The sequence below is a fragment of the Pelophylax lessonae genome (genome assembly GCF_965119305.1).
Source record: "Pelophylax lessonae genome assembly, chromosome: 6".
NCBI classification, from domain to species: domain Eukaryota; kingdom Metazoa; phylum Chordata; class Amphibia; order Anura; family Ranidae; genus Pelophylax; species Pelophylax lessonae.
In genome coordinates, this window is record NC_138773.1 from 174,182,224 (window position 1) to 174,199,081 (window position 16,858).

General features: G+C 43.1%; 1 protein-coding gene across 1 annotated transcript in view; it reads left to right on the forward strand.

The window, feature by feature from the left end:
- SLC39A10 (solute carrier family 39 member 10) overlaps nt 1–16,575 on the forward strand; it is a 140,066-nt gene extending 123,491 nt beyond the window's left edge. The window contains exons 6-9 of the mRNA XM_082262457.1: nt 6,464–6,814; nt 7,006–7,086; nt 12,847–13,037; nt 16,106–16,575. Coding sequence (XP_082118583.1) covers nt 6,464–6,814; nt 7,006–7,086; nt 12,847–13,037; nt 16,106–16,258 — 776 coding nt within the window. The 3' untranslated portion in view covers nt 16,259–16,575. The remainder of the gene's footprint in view (nt 1–6,463; nt 6,815–7,005; nt 7,087–12,846; nt 13,038–16,105) is intronic.
- Nucleotides 16,576–16,858: the final 283 nt, after the last annotated feature.

Below are 16,858 nucleotides of genomic sequence, written 5' to 3' on the forward strand. Positions count from 1 at the left end.
GGATCCAGTCCCCGTCAGTGGCGGAAGGCAAGTCCTTCCGCCCGTTGGTGTGGACAGTGGTTACCACGGATGCCAGCCTGTCGGGCTGGGGTGGAGTCCTGGGCACCCTGTCTGCCCAGGGCACTTGGTCGGAGGAGGAATCCTACCTCCCGATAAATGTGCTGGAACTACGAGCGATAACTGTCTCTTCCAGTGGTCGGATCGTCTCCAGGGCCGGCCTGTTCGCGTACAGACGGACAATGCCACCGCAGTGGCTTACATCAACCACCAGGGAGGCACCAGGAGTGCTCGAGCGGCCCGGGAGGTGACCGACATCCTGTCTTGGGCCGAGACTCATGTCCCGGTGATTTCGGCAGTTCACATTCCGGGTGTGGAGAATTGGCAGGCAGACTATCTGAGCCGCCAGACTTGGACCAGGGGGAATGGTCCCTACACCCGGAGGTCTTTCAGATGCTGTGTGCGAAGTGGGGATCCCCAGACGTGGATCTGTTCGCATCCCGGCTAAACCGAAAGGTGGAAAGGTTCGTGGCAAGAACGCACGACCCGTTGGCGGCCGCCTCGGATGCTTTGGTGGCCCCTTGGCATAAGTATCGTCTGATGTACGCCTTTCCTCCGATTCAGTTACTATCCCGGTTCCTTCGCAGATTGGTCTCGGAACCGCGCATGGTGATTCTGGTGGCGCCGGACTGGCCTTGCCGGTCTTGGTACGCCAACGTTGTTCACCTGGCAGTGGCGCCTCCGTGGCGTCTGCCTCTGCGGGAAGATCTCCTGTCTCAGGGTCCGATCGTCCATCCTGCTTTACAGTCGCTGGCTTTAACGGCCTGGCTGTTGAGACCCAGGTCTTGAAGGCCAAGGGTCTATCTTCTTAGGTTATCCCTACCCTGATCAAGGCTAGGAAATCTTCCTCTGGTAAGATCTATTACCGTACCTGGAAAGCCTACTTCACCTGGTGTGAGTCCAGGGGGTTTTCCCCCTCGTTCTTACTGTGTCGAGAATCTTGGCTTTCCTCCAGTCTGGAGTGGATCAGCGCCTGCCGCTGGCCACTATAAAGGGCCAGGTGTCAGCACTGGCGGTCTTTTTCCAACGCCCTGTGGCGTCTCATTCCTTGTTGCGCACATTCATTCAGGGTGTGCGACATTTGGCTCCTCCTAGGAAGGAGCCTTTACCTCCATGGGACTTGAACTTGGTCCTGTCCGCGTTGCAGCGTGCTCCTTTTGAAAATATCAGGGAGATATTGTTGCCTCTGCTGTCGAAAGGTTGCTTTTCTTGTGGCGATCACTTCGGCTCGCAGAGTGTCGGAGCTGGCGGCGTTGTCTTGCCGCTCCCCTTACTTGATGATTCACAAGGATAAGGTGGTGTTGAGAACACCCCCGTCCTTTCTTCCCAAGGTGATCACTGAGTTCCACCTTAATGAGGAAATTGTCTTGCCTTCGCTTTGTACAAAGCCTAAGCATCCAAAGGAGATTGCTTTGCATTCCTTGGATGTTGTCAGGGCGATCAAGGTTTACCTGAAGTCTACGGAATCCTTTCCGAAGGCGGACTCTCTTTGTCCTTCCTGAGGGACCTCGGAAGGGCATGGCTGCATCGGCAGCGACTATTGCCAAGTGGATCAGACAGACATTGAGCAGGCCTATGCCTTGAAGGAACGGGTTCCGCCCTTCCCTGTTAAGGCGCACTCTTACCAGGTCTTTGAGTACTTCCTGGGCCTGTTGGCATCGGGCCTCGGTGACCCAGGTGTGCAAGGCGGCGACTTGGTCGTCGGTGCACACTTTTTCCAAGTTCTACAAAGTAGACGTTCTGGCATCAGCTGATGCTGCTTTTGGCCGCAAAGTTCTCAGTGCGGCTGTGCCATGATGGACCCTTGCATTTTTTTCTCTGGGTCCCTGGCTGTTGGCATTTGCTTTCCTGGGCTGTTGCTCCTGTTGAGCATTGTGTTTTGTTTTTTTTTCTGTTGCCCAGTTGGTTCATACGGTGCATGTAAGATTCCTTTCTCTGATGTGGGTACTGCGTTGCCTTTTTTCTACGGTTGCGTCTCCCACCCCTCATGTCTATACTGCTTTGGGACAGCCCAATAGCGATGACTTAGAGGAGGCGGCGACTGTCGGACGTCAGAGAAAACTGAATTTTTGTAAAATCTTACCTGTAAAATTCCTTTCTCTGAGTCCTCCGACAGTCGCCGCCCCCGCCCCTCTTTTGGGGTTCTTATTACCTACTGCTATGCTACCAAACTGAGTTGGGAGTGGTGATGCAGGGGGGGTATTGACCAGATGGGACAGCCCCGTGGATGTGTATATGCTAATGCCTTTTGTCTTTTGACTAAGTCTATATGCCTAGCTATTCCTACGGATAGGTGGACAATACCCAATAGTGATGACTTGGAGGAGGCGGCAACTGTCGGAGGACTCAGAGAAAGGAATTTTACAGGTAAGATTTTACAAAAATTCCGTTTTTTTCGTTAGTCCTGACTTCTCTATTTTTATATAAAATTAAATAATTTTTATTTTAAAATAAAAGCGGAAAACAAAACAGTGTAGGCACAAAGTTTCCAGGACTGCATCTACAATTACCAAGAACATCAGTAAATGGCATCACATATGTCATGTACAAAAAACCTAATGCTTGTGCATAAAATCAAAGGGAGTGGTATCTCTGTCACCCTAAAAACAATTGAAGCACTGTGTGGTTTAAACCATAAAAATCCCACTTCCAAAAAGCGTTAGGTGAATTATCCTTGGCCTATTAGTAAACCTGGTGTATCTTGCCATGGGCCCCACAAGCTATCACATTTTTGGGGTCTGCCGCTGTGCTGGTAGATATACTTCTCCAATCTCAGGGTTTCTCCCATAAATTGTAACCATTCTTTATGGGAAAGGGGGATTAGTGGACTGCCAGTGTCAGGGTAGAACCTGGAAAAGGGCTCTAGCAACAGCTTTTCTCGTATGAGCCTGTAATCCAAGTCACACAAAAGGCAGGGTCTAATGTTGGGGAAAGCTGGACCACCCTGTTAATTTTATGGTACCCAACACTTCCAACCAATGCAGTTCTGGGCATCTCCAGATTAAGTGAATCAAGTCATCATTGTCCCGAAGGCAGCCTGACTGGTGAAATGAGTGCTCGGGAGTATACAATTGCGTGACTGAGACACATTTTGAACATTGAGGTACTGCCTGTAAGGCCTCCTCCCACTGATCATCAATTAAAGGGCCCACATCCCTCTCCCAGTATTGATTTACCTTGAAATGGAATGAAGTTGGAAAGTAATTTAACATTGCATAGCATCGGGATATGGATCTCTTAGTAGAGACCGTTTTGGCCATCATATTAAACACTGGGTCAGGGACCGCTGGCACTCCATCACTGAGCCCTACGCTGTAACAGCATCTTTAAGCTTAAAGTAATTTAAAAAAACATGAACCTGGGGGGGAGAATATCGTGCTCAGCTCATCTGAGCACAGTGAACCGTTACTAAAAATGACTAAGGTGAGTTATTCCCCACTAACTTCATCTCACAACCTGTTGAATTTTGGCTAATTCAGGGTAATTACGATTATGCCATACTGGGCTGTAGCGTGTAAAACCAGTAACTTGTTTGAGCTGTTTAGCCTTGTTCCAAATTTTATGAATAAGAATAAAATTAGGTAATAGGAGATTTCATTTAGCAAAGGCTCCAGCTTCCAAACATGTAGGCAGGTCATGCACTTCAGCTGCATGAAGAATGCTTTGAGTCGATACTGGGTGAAATGGCAACAGGCCCCAAACCTCTAAGTGTTGCAACTTTGAGGCAAGGTAGTATAGCCAGAGGTTGGGCATGGCCAGTCCTCCATCTTTTGGTCTCTGGAGATGCTCAAGCCTCACTCTGGGTACCTTTTTGTGCCACAACCGTTGTCTAAAAATAGTTAACCTCTTGTAAAACACTCAAATTACGACCACAAGAGTGTAATGCAAAAAGTACAGCAACTGGGGCATAAAGATTTTTACCAAGTTCACCTTTCCTGCCAAGTACAGCTATAGCCTATTCCAGATTTTAATTTTGTCACAAACAGCTAAGCAATGGCGTGATGTTCAGGTGACAGAAGTCCATCAGCAGCTAGGAGGTAATCTGAACTCGCAGGTATTTGAAGTAGGTTACAACCGGGACTGGGCATGTTGGTGCAATGACTGGTGGGGGGTCATTCTCCAGTAGCATCAATGCAGTTTTGTCCCAATTAAAAGGAGACCCGAAAATTCCCCAAACCTAGTGATAGGTTGTATCACAGCCTCAAAGTTTCTCCTAATAGCAACATGGTGCCTTTCAGCGTAAAGCATTACTTTTTTTTTTTTTTTTTCCTGGCGGTCCCCGAATTGAAATCCCATTAGATTAGGGTTTTGCCTAATAAAGGCAGCCAGAGGTTCCATTGCTAATGCGAATAGTAGTGGGGATAATGGGTACTCCTACCTGGGGTGAATGGGTCTAAAATCTGTCCTGCCTTCCTTATGGCTGCCAGTGGGTGACTGTACAATAATTGAACCAATGATGTAAATGTTGGCCTCAAATCCAAACTTTGCAAGAACAGCCTGAAGGAAGGGCCACGCCACACTTTCAAAGGCCTTGGCCGCATCCAATGATAACAGAGCCCTATTACCGATGTTATCAGCCCTCGCCTGGATGTTGAGAAACAACCTCCAAGTTAAGACGTGGACTTCTGGGGCATGAAACTGGATTGATCCGGGTGTATTAAGGCAATGGCCTGGTTAAACCCGAGCTTACTGACCATTTCTACTGTAGCAAGAAAGTATTTGAAACCTTTGGAAATAACTGGTTTTCTGCAGTAATTTGCCTTAACGTGCTTAACTACTTGCCTTCTGTGCACTTAAACCCCCTTCCCATCCAGACCAATTTTTAGCTTTCAGCGCTCTCACACTTTGACTGACAATTGCGCAGTCATGCTACACTGTACCCATATGAAAATTTTTATCATTTTTTTCACACAAATAGAGCTTTCTTTTGGTGGTATGTAATCACCTCTGGGTTTTTTATTTTTTACAAAAAAAAAGAAAAAAGACAGAAAATTTTGAAAAAAGTTTTTCTTATTTTCTGCGAGTAAATTTTGAAAATACATTTTTCTCCTTCACTGATGGGCTGCGCTGATGGGCGGCACTATCAGTGCCCATAGTGCTGCCAGTCAGTGCTCATCAGTGCCTAGATGAGCAGGCACTGACAGCACTATGGGCACTGATTGTGGGCACTGATGGCACTGTGTGTGCTTTTTACCTCTAGTAATCGGGGCACTGGTGATCGGTGCCCTGATTACATTTGTTCTGTGTCCCCGGCGCTGTGCAGCTCTCCCTCCTTCCTCACACTGCAGGCTCCGTGTGAGGAAGGAGCGCTGGCGATGAGATGATCTCATATGTTTACATATGAGATCATCTCTCATTGGACGGTCCGATCACATGGTGAATGGCCGCTGTGATTGGCCATTCACCACGATCTGTGATCGGCTGTGTCCCAGATTTTCCCCGATGCGCGCTCACGGGAGCGCGCGGGGAGACGGTTTCTGGGAGGCCATATAAAGACGGCCTCCCGAAAATGTGAGTCCGCGCTGCAGCCGTATATAGGCTGTAGCGCGGATGGGAGGTGGTTAAGCTGATCATACACAAAAAATTCTAATGTACTTGTCTCTTGGAACGCACCCAGTAAACTTTCACAGTGCTAGAGGAAAACTTAAACCCATGTAAACTAATTACTTCAACAAAAGCAAATTGTAGTCAGTAATTTGCACACCTGGCGTCAAGTTAATGAAAAGTTTGGAGGTTTGGATTAGCACTACTTTGAGACCCAAATATTTTAACCACTTGCTGGCGGCCAAGCTGCGCGGGATCATGTGTATATGCACTTCCGGGTAGCAAGTACGCGGCAGCTCGCAGGACTGCCAGCCAGTACCAGTCGATCATTCGGTACACAGGCAGAACGGCAGTCTGCCCTATGTAAACAAGGCAGATTGCTGTTCTGTCAGTGCAGAAGGCATGAATCCTGTGTTTCAAAGCTCCTTGCCCCTTCCTCCTGAGTGCCCCAGCCCCCCTCTCTCCTCATTGGCTTGCTGACTTTGGCAGCAGAGGGAGCCAGTGGGGCTGCCTCTGCTGTCAATCAGCAGCCAAATCAGGAGGGAGAGTCCCGGCCAGCCGAGTCTTTCCTAAAACACAGCTGGATCGAGATGGGCTCAGGTAAGTATTAGGGGGGCTGCTGCACTCAGAAGCCTTTTTATTATCTTAAAGGCATAGAATGAAGACTAAGATTTGTATACGCTTTTAAAAGTCCCACTTTTTTTGTCTTCTCTGCACTTTTTATGCACAATACTGCCAAAGTAATACTATGCTATGTTGTCCCAGTAACGAAAAACCAATGATCTCTAGCATCTTTAATATTTGTGTGCCCAAAGTAAATGCTGCTCAGTTATTCTTTTCTGCTTTGCTGCTTTTAATATAGGAACTGAGGAACGAGTGGCTTCTGAAGCCCAGAGACTAAATGAAACCGAGATGACATATGTTGATAGTCTTCAGTCTCCTGTAAAGGTTTTTGTTGCAGTTGACGATGTTATGCCACACAATAATAAAGATGGATCTTATGATGATGATCACAGTGTGGATGATGGACAATATGAAAGTAATCACACAAATGAAGTGGTGTCAAAGAAACACAATCATAGCAAACACTCCCACCATTCCCATGGTCATTGTCATTCTGGAAAAGATATGAAAGACACTGGCATTTCCAGTATAGCTTGGATGGTTATAATGGGCGATGGCATGCACAATTTCAGTGATGGCTTAGCCATAGGTAAGTTCAGACTTTAGTTTTAAGGGCTACATCTCTTTATGAAATGAATAACTAGATTCCTTGCATTTGTCTGACTTTGCTAATACATCTGCAATATACAAATACTGTTTGTGTGTTATGGTTAGACATGTATGAGTATACAGTCATCGAAGAATCCTTTGTTTTTTCCTGATGGTTTTTCTTGTTTTCAGGTGCAGCTTTCAGTGCAGGGCTTACCGGAGGAATTAGCACATCCGTAGCTGTGTTCTGCCATGAGCTGCCACATGAATTGGGTAGGATTTGTTTGTCTGTTGTATCAAGAAATGCCCATTGTTTGCTTGTTTGGTTTAATTGTCCATATTACTGTTATCCTTTAGTTTTAAAAGGAAACCGTAAGGCCTAATGCACACTGGACATTCTAAACACACCAGTAGCATTAGCTGTAAAAGGAGTATTGCGTTTTTGCAGTAGTGTTGTTCAGCATTTTTTAGCTTTTTTTTTTTTTTTAGCTTTTTTTTTCCCAGCCAGAAAACGCCCCTGCCAAACGCTGATAACCGCCTATGGGACACATTGGATAGCATGCTGGGAAGTTTACTGGCTGCAGAAAAAACGGCTGAAGCCAAAAACCTCAGCTGTAAAAATGTCCAGTGTGCATAGGGCCTAATAGTATTTTGGTCAATTCATTTTTTAAAATTTGTTTTTATAGAAAGAAAAATTGCAGTCTTTGTAACTTGGTGCTAGGGAATTATTTAGCATATGTTTAATCTTTAGGAGTAGCAGTGTTTCTATACACATGACACATTTAACATGTCACAAAACTCCGAATTACCCTGCGTTTCCCATGAAACGAGCTACAACCAGTAATCTGTCTCAGCTGCAGAATTAAAATGGCTAAATCAGTCAAATTGTGAACACAATGTTGTGTTTAAGTGACCGATCTTCCATAAGAACAAAGAACACCTGTGTAAATGCACTATGATGCATGATTCTAAAAAATTCAGTTCAGTATCTAAAAAAAAAAGTGTGTAACTCAACCTAATCAACAATTTGTGACTACAGGTGCATCCCAAAAAATTTGAATATCAATAAGTTAATTTCAGTAATTCAGTTCAAAACGTGAAACTCCTATACTCTATAGATTTATTAACAATTTCAAGCATTTTTCTTTTTAATTTTGATGATTATGGCTTGCAGCTAGTAAAAACCCAAAATTCAGTGTATCAGAAAATTTGAATATTGCCTAAGACCAATTAAAAAGTTTTTAATACAGAAATGTTGGCTTGCTGAAAAGTGTCTATGTACAGTATAGTATGCACTCAATACTTGGTCAGGGCTCCTTTTGCATGAATGTATCTGTGTTTTGCCTCAGTGTGGTGTGGCATGGAGGCGATCAGCCTGTGGCACTGCTGAGGTGTTATGGAAGCCCAGGGTAATAGCCCCCTTCAGCTTGTCTGCGTTGTTGGGCCTGGTGTCTCCCATCGTCCTCTTGACAATACCCCACAGATTCTCTATGGGGTTTGAGTCAGGCGAGTTTGCTGGCCAAATCAAGCACAGTGATACCTTGATCATTAAACTAGGTATTGGTACTTTTGGAAGTGTGGGTCAGTGCCATGTCCTGCTGGAAAATGAAATTGCCATCTCCATAAAGCTGGTTAGCAGAGGAAAGCTTGAAGTGCTCTAGGATTTCCTGGTACAGCGTTGTGCTGACTTTGGACTTGATAAAACAGTGGACCAACAACCTTTACATTTAGGGGAACCATGTCATCACTGACTTTGGAAACTTTACACTGGACCTCATTCAACTTGGATTATGCACGCCTCCACTCTTCTTCCAGACTCAGAGACCTTGATTTCCAAAGAAAATGCAAAATTTACTTTCATCCAAAAAGAGGACTTTGGACCACTGAGCAACAGTCCCAATTCATTCTCCTTAGCCTAGGTAAGATGCTTCTGAGGTCTCTGGTTAAGGAGTGGCTTGACACAAGGAATGTGACAGATGTAGTGTGTCTGTCTGTCGTGTGTGACACCAGCCATAATTTATTCCTTGTGAATCTCCCTCCAAATTCTTGGATGCCCTTTGCTTCACATTCCTCTCAATGCTGCAGTTTTCCCTGTTGCTTTTGCACCTTTTTCTACCACACTTTTTTTTTTTTCCTTCCATTCAACTTTTTCCATTAATATGCTTGGATACAGCACTCTGGAACAGCCAGCTTCTTTAGCAATGACCTTTAGTGACTTGCCTTCCTTGTGAAGGATGTCAATGTCTTCTGGACAAAAAGTTAGCAGTCTTCCCCATGATTGTGTAACCTGAACCAGACTGAAAGACCGTTTAATGGCTCAGGAAACCTTTACAGGTGTTTTGAGTTAATTAGCTGATTTGTGTGACACCGAGTCTACAATATTGAACTTTTTCATAATAGTCAAATTTTGATACTGAATATTGGGTTTTTACTAGCTGTATGCATAATCCTCAATTATAAGAAAGAAATGCTTGAAATGTGTAACTCTGTGTGTAATGAATATATAGTTTCACTTTTTTTAATTGAAAGTAATAACTTTTTTGATATTCTAATTTTTTTTTAGATACACCTGTATATCCCCACCACCTAAAGGAAGCACACCACCTTAGTTGACCCTTAAGTATAAGGTTATAACATGTTCCTGTTTATTCTTCCCTAGGCACAACGCCTTAGATGGAAATAGCTCCAGGTATTGATCATTCACTCTCCAAACAAGGCACCAGATTTAGACCATAAGCAGTAAGAAAAAAGGCTCAACTTGTGAAATACTGCTTTAAAGCTAAAACCAAATCTTTAAAACTCACATTGAGTCTGCAGTGTCCAGGGTGTTGGTTGTGTGACTGGGCTAACCTCCCATCACTGTTCGATAACTGGTCTATTGAAATAAACAGTGCTTTGCTTTAGAGTCCTCAATCAAGGAATAGTAAACTGTAAGGTACTGTTTTATGTAATGTTGGAGTAACTTTGCCATGGAATGACGTAAATTGGAAAAATGAAAAGCCTTGGTGCTGTGAGCTATTTAACATAGCACCAATAATCCTAAATCTGCTGTGTTGCGCTACATAAAAATGAGCTCACACCATAACCTCAAATAAAAAACCTAATTAAAGAAAGCCTAAAAAGACCAGTCCAAAAAGTCCATACTGATGCAATAATACATGAAGTGGCGCTCCAAACACCAGATTAACTACTTGCTGCTTGGTTACAGTAGATTTAGCAATGTAAATAAACGTTGCCGGCTTGCTTCTGGGTTCAGGGCGTGCACATTGCGGACTTACTAGCGACATCAAACAGCATTAGGGTCAGTTAGCACAGGATTGCCCACACACTATTGCAACCACACTAGAAGTCGCTGATCAGCGCCTTTACTAGTACAGCCATGGCCAAAAGTTTTGAGAATGGCAAGTTTTGAGAAGTCTGCTGCTTCAGTGTTTTTTTTTTGTTTTTAGAACTTTGTCAGATTTTACTATGGTATTCTGAAATTAAATGCTTGTAATTATACAAGTGTCAGAGGCTTTTAATTGACCATTATATGCAAAGAGTCAATATTTTTGAAGTGTTGACCCTTCTTTTTCAAGACCTCTGCAATTCGCCCTGGCATGTGGTCTATTAACTTCTTGGCCACATCCTAACTGATGGCAGCCCGTTCTTGCATAATCAATCCTTGGTTTGTCAGAATTTGTGGGGAGGTTTTTTATTCACCTGCCTCTTGAGCATTGACCACAAGTTCTCAATGGCATTAAGGTCTGGGGAGTTTCCTGGCCATTGACTCAAAATTTCAATGTTTTGTTCCCCCAACCCACCTGGTTATCACTTTTGCCTTATGGCATTTTTCGTCACCAAACTGTTCTTCTATGGATGGGAAGAAGTTGCTCTCGGGGGTTGTTTTTATACCATTCTTCATCTGTGTTCTTGGGCAAAACTAAGTTAGCCCCCTCCCTTGGCTCAGAACCAACCCCACACATGAATGTCTCACTGTGCTTTACTGTTGGCATAATGCAGGACTGATGGTAGCGTTAACTTTTTTCTTCTTCGGACAAGGTTTTTTTCTTGATGCCCCAAACAATCGGAAAGGGGATTCAGCAGAGAAAATTGCTTTACTCCAGTCCTTGGCAGTCCAATCCCTGTACCTTTTGTTGAATATCAGTCTGTCCCTGATGTTTTTCTTGGAAAGTGGCTGCTTTGCTGCCCTTTTTGACACCAGGCTATTCTCCTCCAGAAGTCTTCACCTCACTGTGCATGCAGGTGCACTTGCACCTGCCTGCTGCTATTCCTGAAGAGGCTCTGCACTGGTGGGGCCCTGATCCTGATGCTCAATCAACAATAGGAGACAGTCTTGGCACTTGCTGGACTTTCTTGGGCGCCCTAAAGCCTTCTTCACAAATGCAGTGGAAATGTTTTTACTGGATCAAGTTCATGGCAAAGGGGGTCTTTACATATACTCCAGATTATTATGAAGAGTGATCAGATGAATTGCAATTGCCACGGCTGTATAGTGTCTATAGTGACCAAAACACTGATTCGTTCAATGTCCCCAAAAAGTTTCACATGTGGTATCCTCATACTTGAGAAGTAACAATGTGTTGGTGTAATGGCATGTGTGGGAAATCTCATTAAAATGACAAATTTGTGTAAAAAAGAAAAAAAAAATTGTCATTCAAAACGTGGCAAAAAATAGTTTGGTGCTGTGAAAGAAAAATGTCCAATAATCCTATGTGAAAACGAGTCTCACCGGCTCACCAGCCACAGTGGTAAGAGAAGGTCAACATTAGAAAAAAACAAAGTACTTCCATGCGGCATGATCAATTCCAAAATCGTGACATTAAAATAAGATTGCCAACATAGTGTGATACCGTATAAACTAGAAATGTGACTGCACCCACAGTTTTAATACATTTTCAGCATAAAATACCGGCATTAATTGGCATATCAAACACTAAAACCCCTAGATATCCAGAAGCTAAAATGACTCACAACCGCGCATGCATAGTGGTGTGCGTACATCCCGCCCTACCGGTATCGTCACATGACATCCTTTAGGGGCACGCACACCTCACCACGCACTATAAATTGGCACATCAAATCTTCCAACATGTCTCTCAGCAAATAACTTGGTGTCTACTTTGCAAAAAGGGGTCATTTTGGGGGTTTGAGCTGTCCTGGCATTAGTGCCTCAAATGTGAGTCAGAGTAAAAGCTGCATAAATTCCTCGATTGTAAAGCTATAACCAACACAAACCAATTAATATAGAACACAAATATACAATTTTTTTTTCTTTAGATTGCAAAAAACCTACTGGTGATCAAATGGCACTAAAAAAGCTAGATTTGTGTGAACAAATAATAAAAACTAATTTTCATACAGTGTTGCATGACCAAGCAATTGTCAGTTAAAGTGGCGCAGTGCTGAATAGCAAAAAAATCCTCTGGTTATGAAAGGGGTAAAAGCTTCCCGGGGTTAGTGTTGCTGGGAATCCCACACCAGATGGGTCTCCACCAAACAGCAGAAGGCTTACTGGAGAAATAGAACCTATATGATAGCGGTCAGTATTCCACCGGAGAAATAGAACCTATATACTAGCAGTCAGTATTCCACCAAGCTTCCAACTTGCATCCACTGAATTGGCATCAAGGGGGAATAGTGCTTTAAGCCTTGGTCTCCAATGGTCGCTTAATGTATACATGTCAGAGAGAAAAAGGAGACCAAACACTCCACAGTGTAAAACCAGATAAACTATGAACATTAAGTGTGCACTTAGAAGTATAAAAATGGAACAGCACTGTCCGTATTAAAATGGAACAGCACTGTCAGCAATCAGGAGTGGCTACAATGCACTACTAGGTACACTTCTGAGAATGTGACAACGGCATTTAGCTCTGATTCGTCATAGATGACCTCTTCCAATACACGTATTGCATGCACATGGACCTTTTGAACCATTTTCTTTCTTGGTGTTTTTTTTTTTTTTTTTGCAGCAATAGCTTTCCGGTTTAGGCTTTCCATGCAAAACTAACCTTGTTGTCTTTCCTGCAGGAGATTTTGCAGTGTTACTGAAGGCTGGTATGACTGTAAAGCAAGCAATTGTATACAATGTTCTCTCTGCAATGATGGCTTATATAGGCATGCTTATAGGCACAGCAGTTGGACAGTATGCCAATAATATCACGTTGTGGATTTTTGCCGTTACAGCTGGCATGTTTCTATATGTGGCACTAGTTGACATGGTAAGGGACAATAGAGGCAAGAAATGTTCAGTAAATTTGTTTATGTATGCAGATGATTGTGTAAACTATTCTCCTCCTCTTTTGTGCATTTACACTTGCCTGACCTTCCCATTAACTGCCTAAAGCCACATTACTAGTATCCACATATGTTTTGTATTGGTCTTCCAATTAGGAAGTCTACAAACAAACCCTGACACCTCTCCAGATAGAGCTGCTATGGTCATGCGGTATCCCTCGTCTATCTTCCATACATAGTGGCCTACCATCCTACACTGTAAACGCTAGGGAGGCCAGAGAAACAGCAATATGGTGGCCACAGGACAACCAAAGCTGCTGTAATTTTTTTTTTTTTTTTTTCTTTTCATGGTCCCAGACCACTCCTAAGCATTTACTACCACACATGCATGACTGCATTTATGTGCCTGCTGTTACCTTAGCTTAGAACTTGTTTATGCATCAAAGAACTGATGGCTATTGTGAAACAGTGGTCTTAAAGAAATAAGGTATTACAAAGCAACGCACCTCATGGGAGGTGATTACAGGTTTTTGAATGCAAATGTATAAAATTTCTAATTGTTGGAGTGGTGAAGGAGAGGTGCTGTGTATCATCCTGCAAAGACCTGGGAGGGAAATATCCATAAGCCTGGGAGACCTTTTTTTTACTGAAAAGCACAAAGTCAAAATCTGGTCAGTGACACTGGGCACAGAGCAATGCATGCAGCACTGTGAAGCAGAAATGACACAGAAGCACTATCTATTGGAGCACCTTTTGAAGTCATATTTTGGAGAACTTTAAGCGCAACAGCGATTTTATATAATTATCTTTTTATATTCTTTTTTTTTTTTTTTGGACTGCATTGTGACATTTGTTTTGCGGATTTTTTTTGTCTAGTCAAGGTATATATTGTAAACAAAAAGTTAGGTTTGTAATAAACTGGAAGAAGGGGTACTGCATCCCTAGAGATGTATACTATAAAAAAGGGGAAGTGTTCCCAAAGTGCCTCCAGGACAGGGGCCTAAGGTATAAAGGCATAGGCCTGGATAGAAAAGGAAAGGAAGTATGGGAGAACCGAAGGAGGAGAGAGGGAGGGAAATAGGGAGAGGAGAAGGATGGGGAAGGAAGAAAAATGGGGGGGGGGGGCGCAGGGGGAAAAGGGGGAAAAAGGAGGGGAAGGTCAGAAGGGGGAAGAATAGAGGGAAAAGGAGGAAAAAAGTGGGAAGAAAGGGGCAGTCAGAAAAAATGTTGAGGGCTGGTGGGATTTTTTAGGTACCAGGTAGAGAAGAATAAAAAGCTATGTTAATAAAAACATGAAAACGTTTATTGATACATATTAAAAAGCAGAGTGATTGGTACAAAAATATGTACTCCTAGACATAACAAATGACACATATAGAGAACTGGATGTGTGAAGGACATGAGGCATAAGGCAGTAATATACAATAAATCAGGTCCAATGAGGAACATGAGACTAATCCCGACATGTTTCGCGGGCACTGGAGGTCCGCTTCTTCAGGGGTATAGAGCACATTATGTACAGAATATGCCTTAATAAGCCTTATTGAGAGTTTCCAGCAGGGAACTCACACATCAAACTTAAAGGGGAAAACCATAAGGATTATAAATTATAGCTGTAGCTGAAATCCAAAGGCAATGAAATCTTGTTCAAAGCCGTAGAGGGGGAAAAACGGCGTGTTTGGTCAGCCATTGCAGCATGCTGCTGATCGTTCCAAGCCTATGGGGACTACATTGCCTCTAGTGCTTTGTTTGACATCCCAGCGGTTTTGTGTCATATCTATTCTGCTGTCCAAATGCTGACCAATTAACCGTTTTGCTGCAGGAGGCATTAGCACTGTGTGGCTGAGGTCATTGGCTGGGTGCAGCCTTGCTTCAATTCTGTATCGCGTAAAAGTGTGCATCTCCCTGCTGCTTGCATAGACCCACATGGAACTTCCATCTTTTGGCAGGCCTTGACCACAAGCACATCCTCTGCTTCTGAGGTAAAAATCTAATATTGAATCTGTATGAGAAGGCATGACAGTCTCAGTGGCTGATGGCTGAGTCTCTGGTCTTTGACTTAGGAGCTTTCCATCAAGGTGTTGCAATCCGCTGGTTATGCTCCCAAAAGACTGTTTTGGTTTTTCTTGATGTGGTATACACTAAAATTGAATGATTATATTGCATCTACTGTCTGTGGTCCTAAACCACTCCAAAGGGCACAAAGCCTTTCCCATTGTGCCTGCTTTTTCACTACGAAGACTGGAAACACCCTGGTGGCAAGCGGTTTGCTCCCCTCAAGTACTTAAACCTTGTGCCTGTTTGGAGAGAATTGTGTTCAAAATGTGTCTACCGCTGCTGTGCTTCGGCAATAGCCAGACTAAACAAAATGAAAAACACAATGGCGAGGGATGAATCTGTTTTTTAAGGATCCCATCGATAAGCGGTTAAAAACCCTGTCACTGTTTTTTTGCTAGCGGCCCTACTCTTTACCTCATCTTGGCTGTAAATTTCCTGTGCCAAACCATGGCTAACTGGTCAAAAGATTTGCCGTTGCGGTTCCCTTGACTATAGAGCACATGGAGCAAATGGATGAAGCCTTAAAGTAATTGTTTTAATAGGAAAAAATAAGACTTTACAAACGTGTTATACTTGCCTGCCCTGTGTAGTGGTTTTGCTGGCTTATCTTCCTGGCTTATCTCTCGCATTGGTCTCCTGTCAGTACACATGTGTAGGGCATCTTGAGCCTGTTAGCATTTTTTGCTGTGTTTCCCACCCCTTGCTTAGGTGGATTTTGCACATCTGAAGGTAAATGACTTCCTGTGTTCCTCAGTACAAAAATTTGACTTTGTCTACGAACAGTAAAATCCCTTTCCATTTGACAATTATGCCAAGAAGCAAGAGCTGCCCTTAAAAGAACAGTCAAAACCCCCTTCCATCTACTCCCTGGCTTGCATAGATTTGTGTGCCAAATCTGCTCTAGCACTCTGTAGCTGCTTTTTGTTTTTAGTTTTTTTGAAAGATTTCAAATAAAATCTGACTTTGCTTTTTTTTTTTTTTTTTTTATTCCTAGCTTCCAGAAATGCTGCATGGGGATGGAGAAAACGAAGAACATTGCCCAGTGGGACAGTTTATACTGCAGAACTTGGGACTTCTCCTTGGTTTTGCCATAATGCTGGTTATTGCTTTATATGAAGACAAAATAGTGCTCGACATCAACTTTTGACTTTCTCGGTATTCTCCTTGGTCCATTTGTAATGTCTGTCTGCTAGCTTTGTATGTTGAAAAAGTTTACAGCATATGCTTGCAACATTTTGTAGGCAAATTAAATCAAAAGCGGAGTACAAACATGTTTACCCACCAGTACAATTCCAGAGATCACTGTGATACATGTTAACTGGCGTTTTTTGTGAAACAGCGCACCTCACTGTATGTGCCAACTGTTAATAAATTGTCATAACCACAAAGCAAATTCAAATTCTACATAAACTGGATGTTGCATCATTTAGTATTCAGGCAGACAACGTAGTATTTGATTTCACACAAGTAAATATGTACCCAAATGGGAAGTTAACATGATATCTAGGTATGGGATTAATGTGATGTCATGCATTCTTGTTTTGCTTGTCTGGATCTAGGTGGGACATTTTTATAATAGTATTAATGGGAATTTGCTGGAAAAATGTACTTGAGAGCATACATGTGACTTTTTGTTTACTTAGTTTTTTGTCAAATGAATACTGCGAAGATAAACTACTTTTTTCAGATTTGTTTACTTTTCACTTTTTTGCTTTTAACATGACTTGAACAATTTTTAACATTTAAC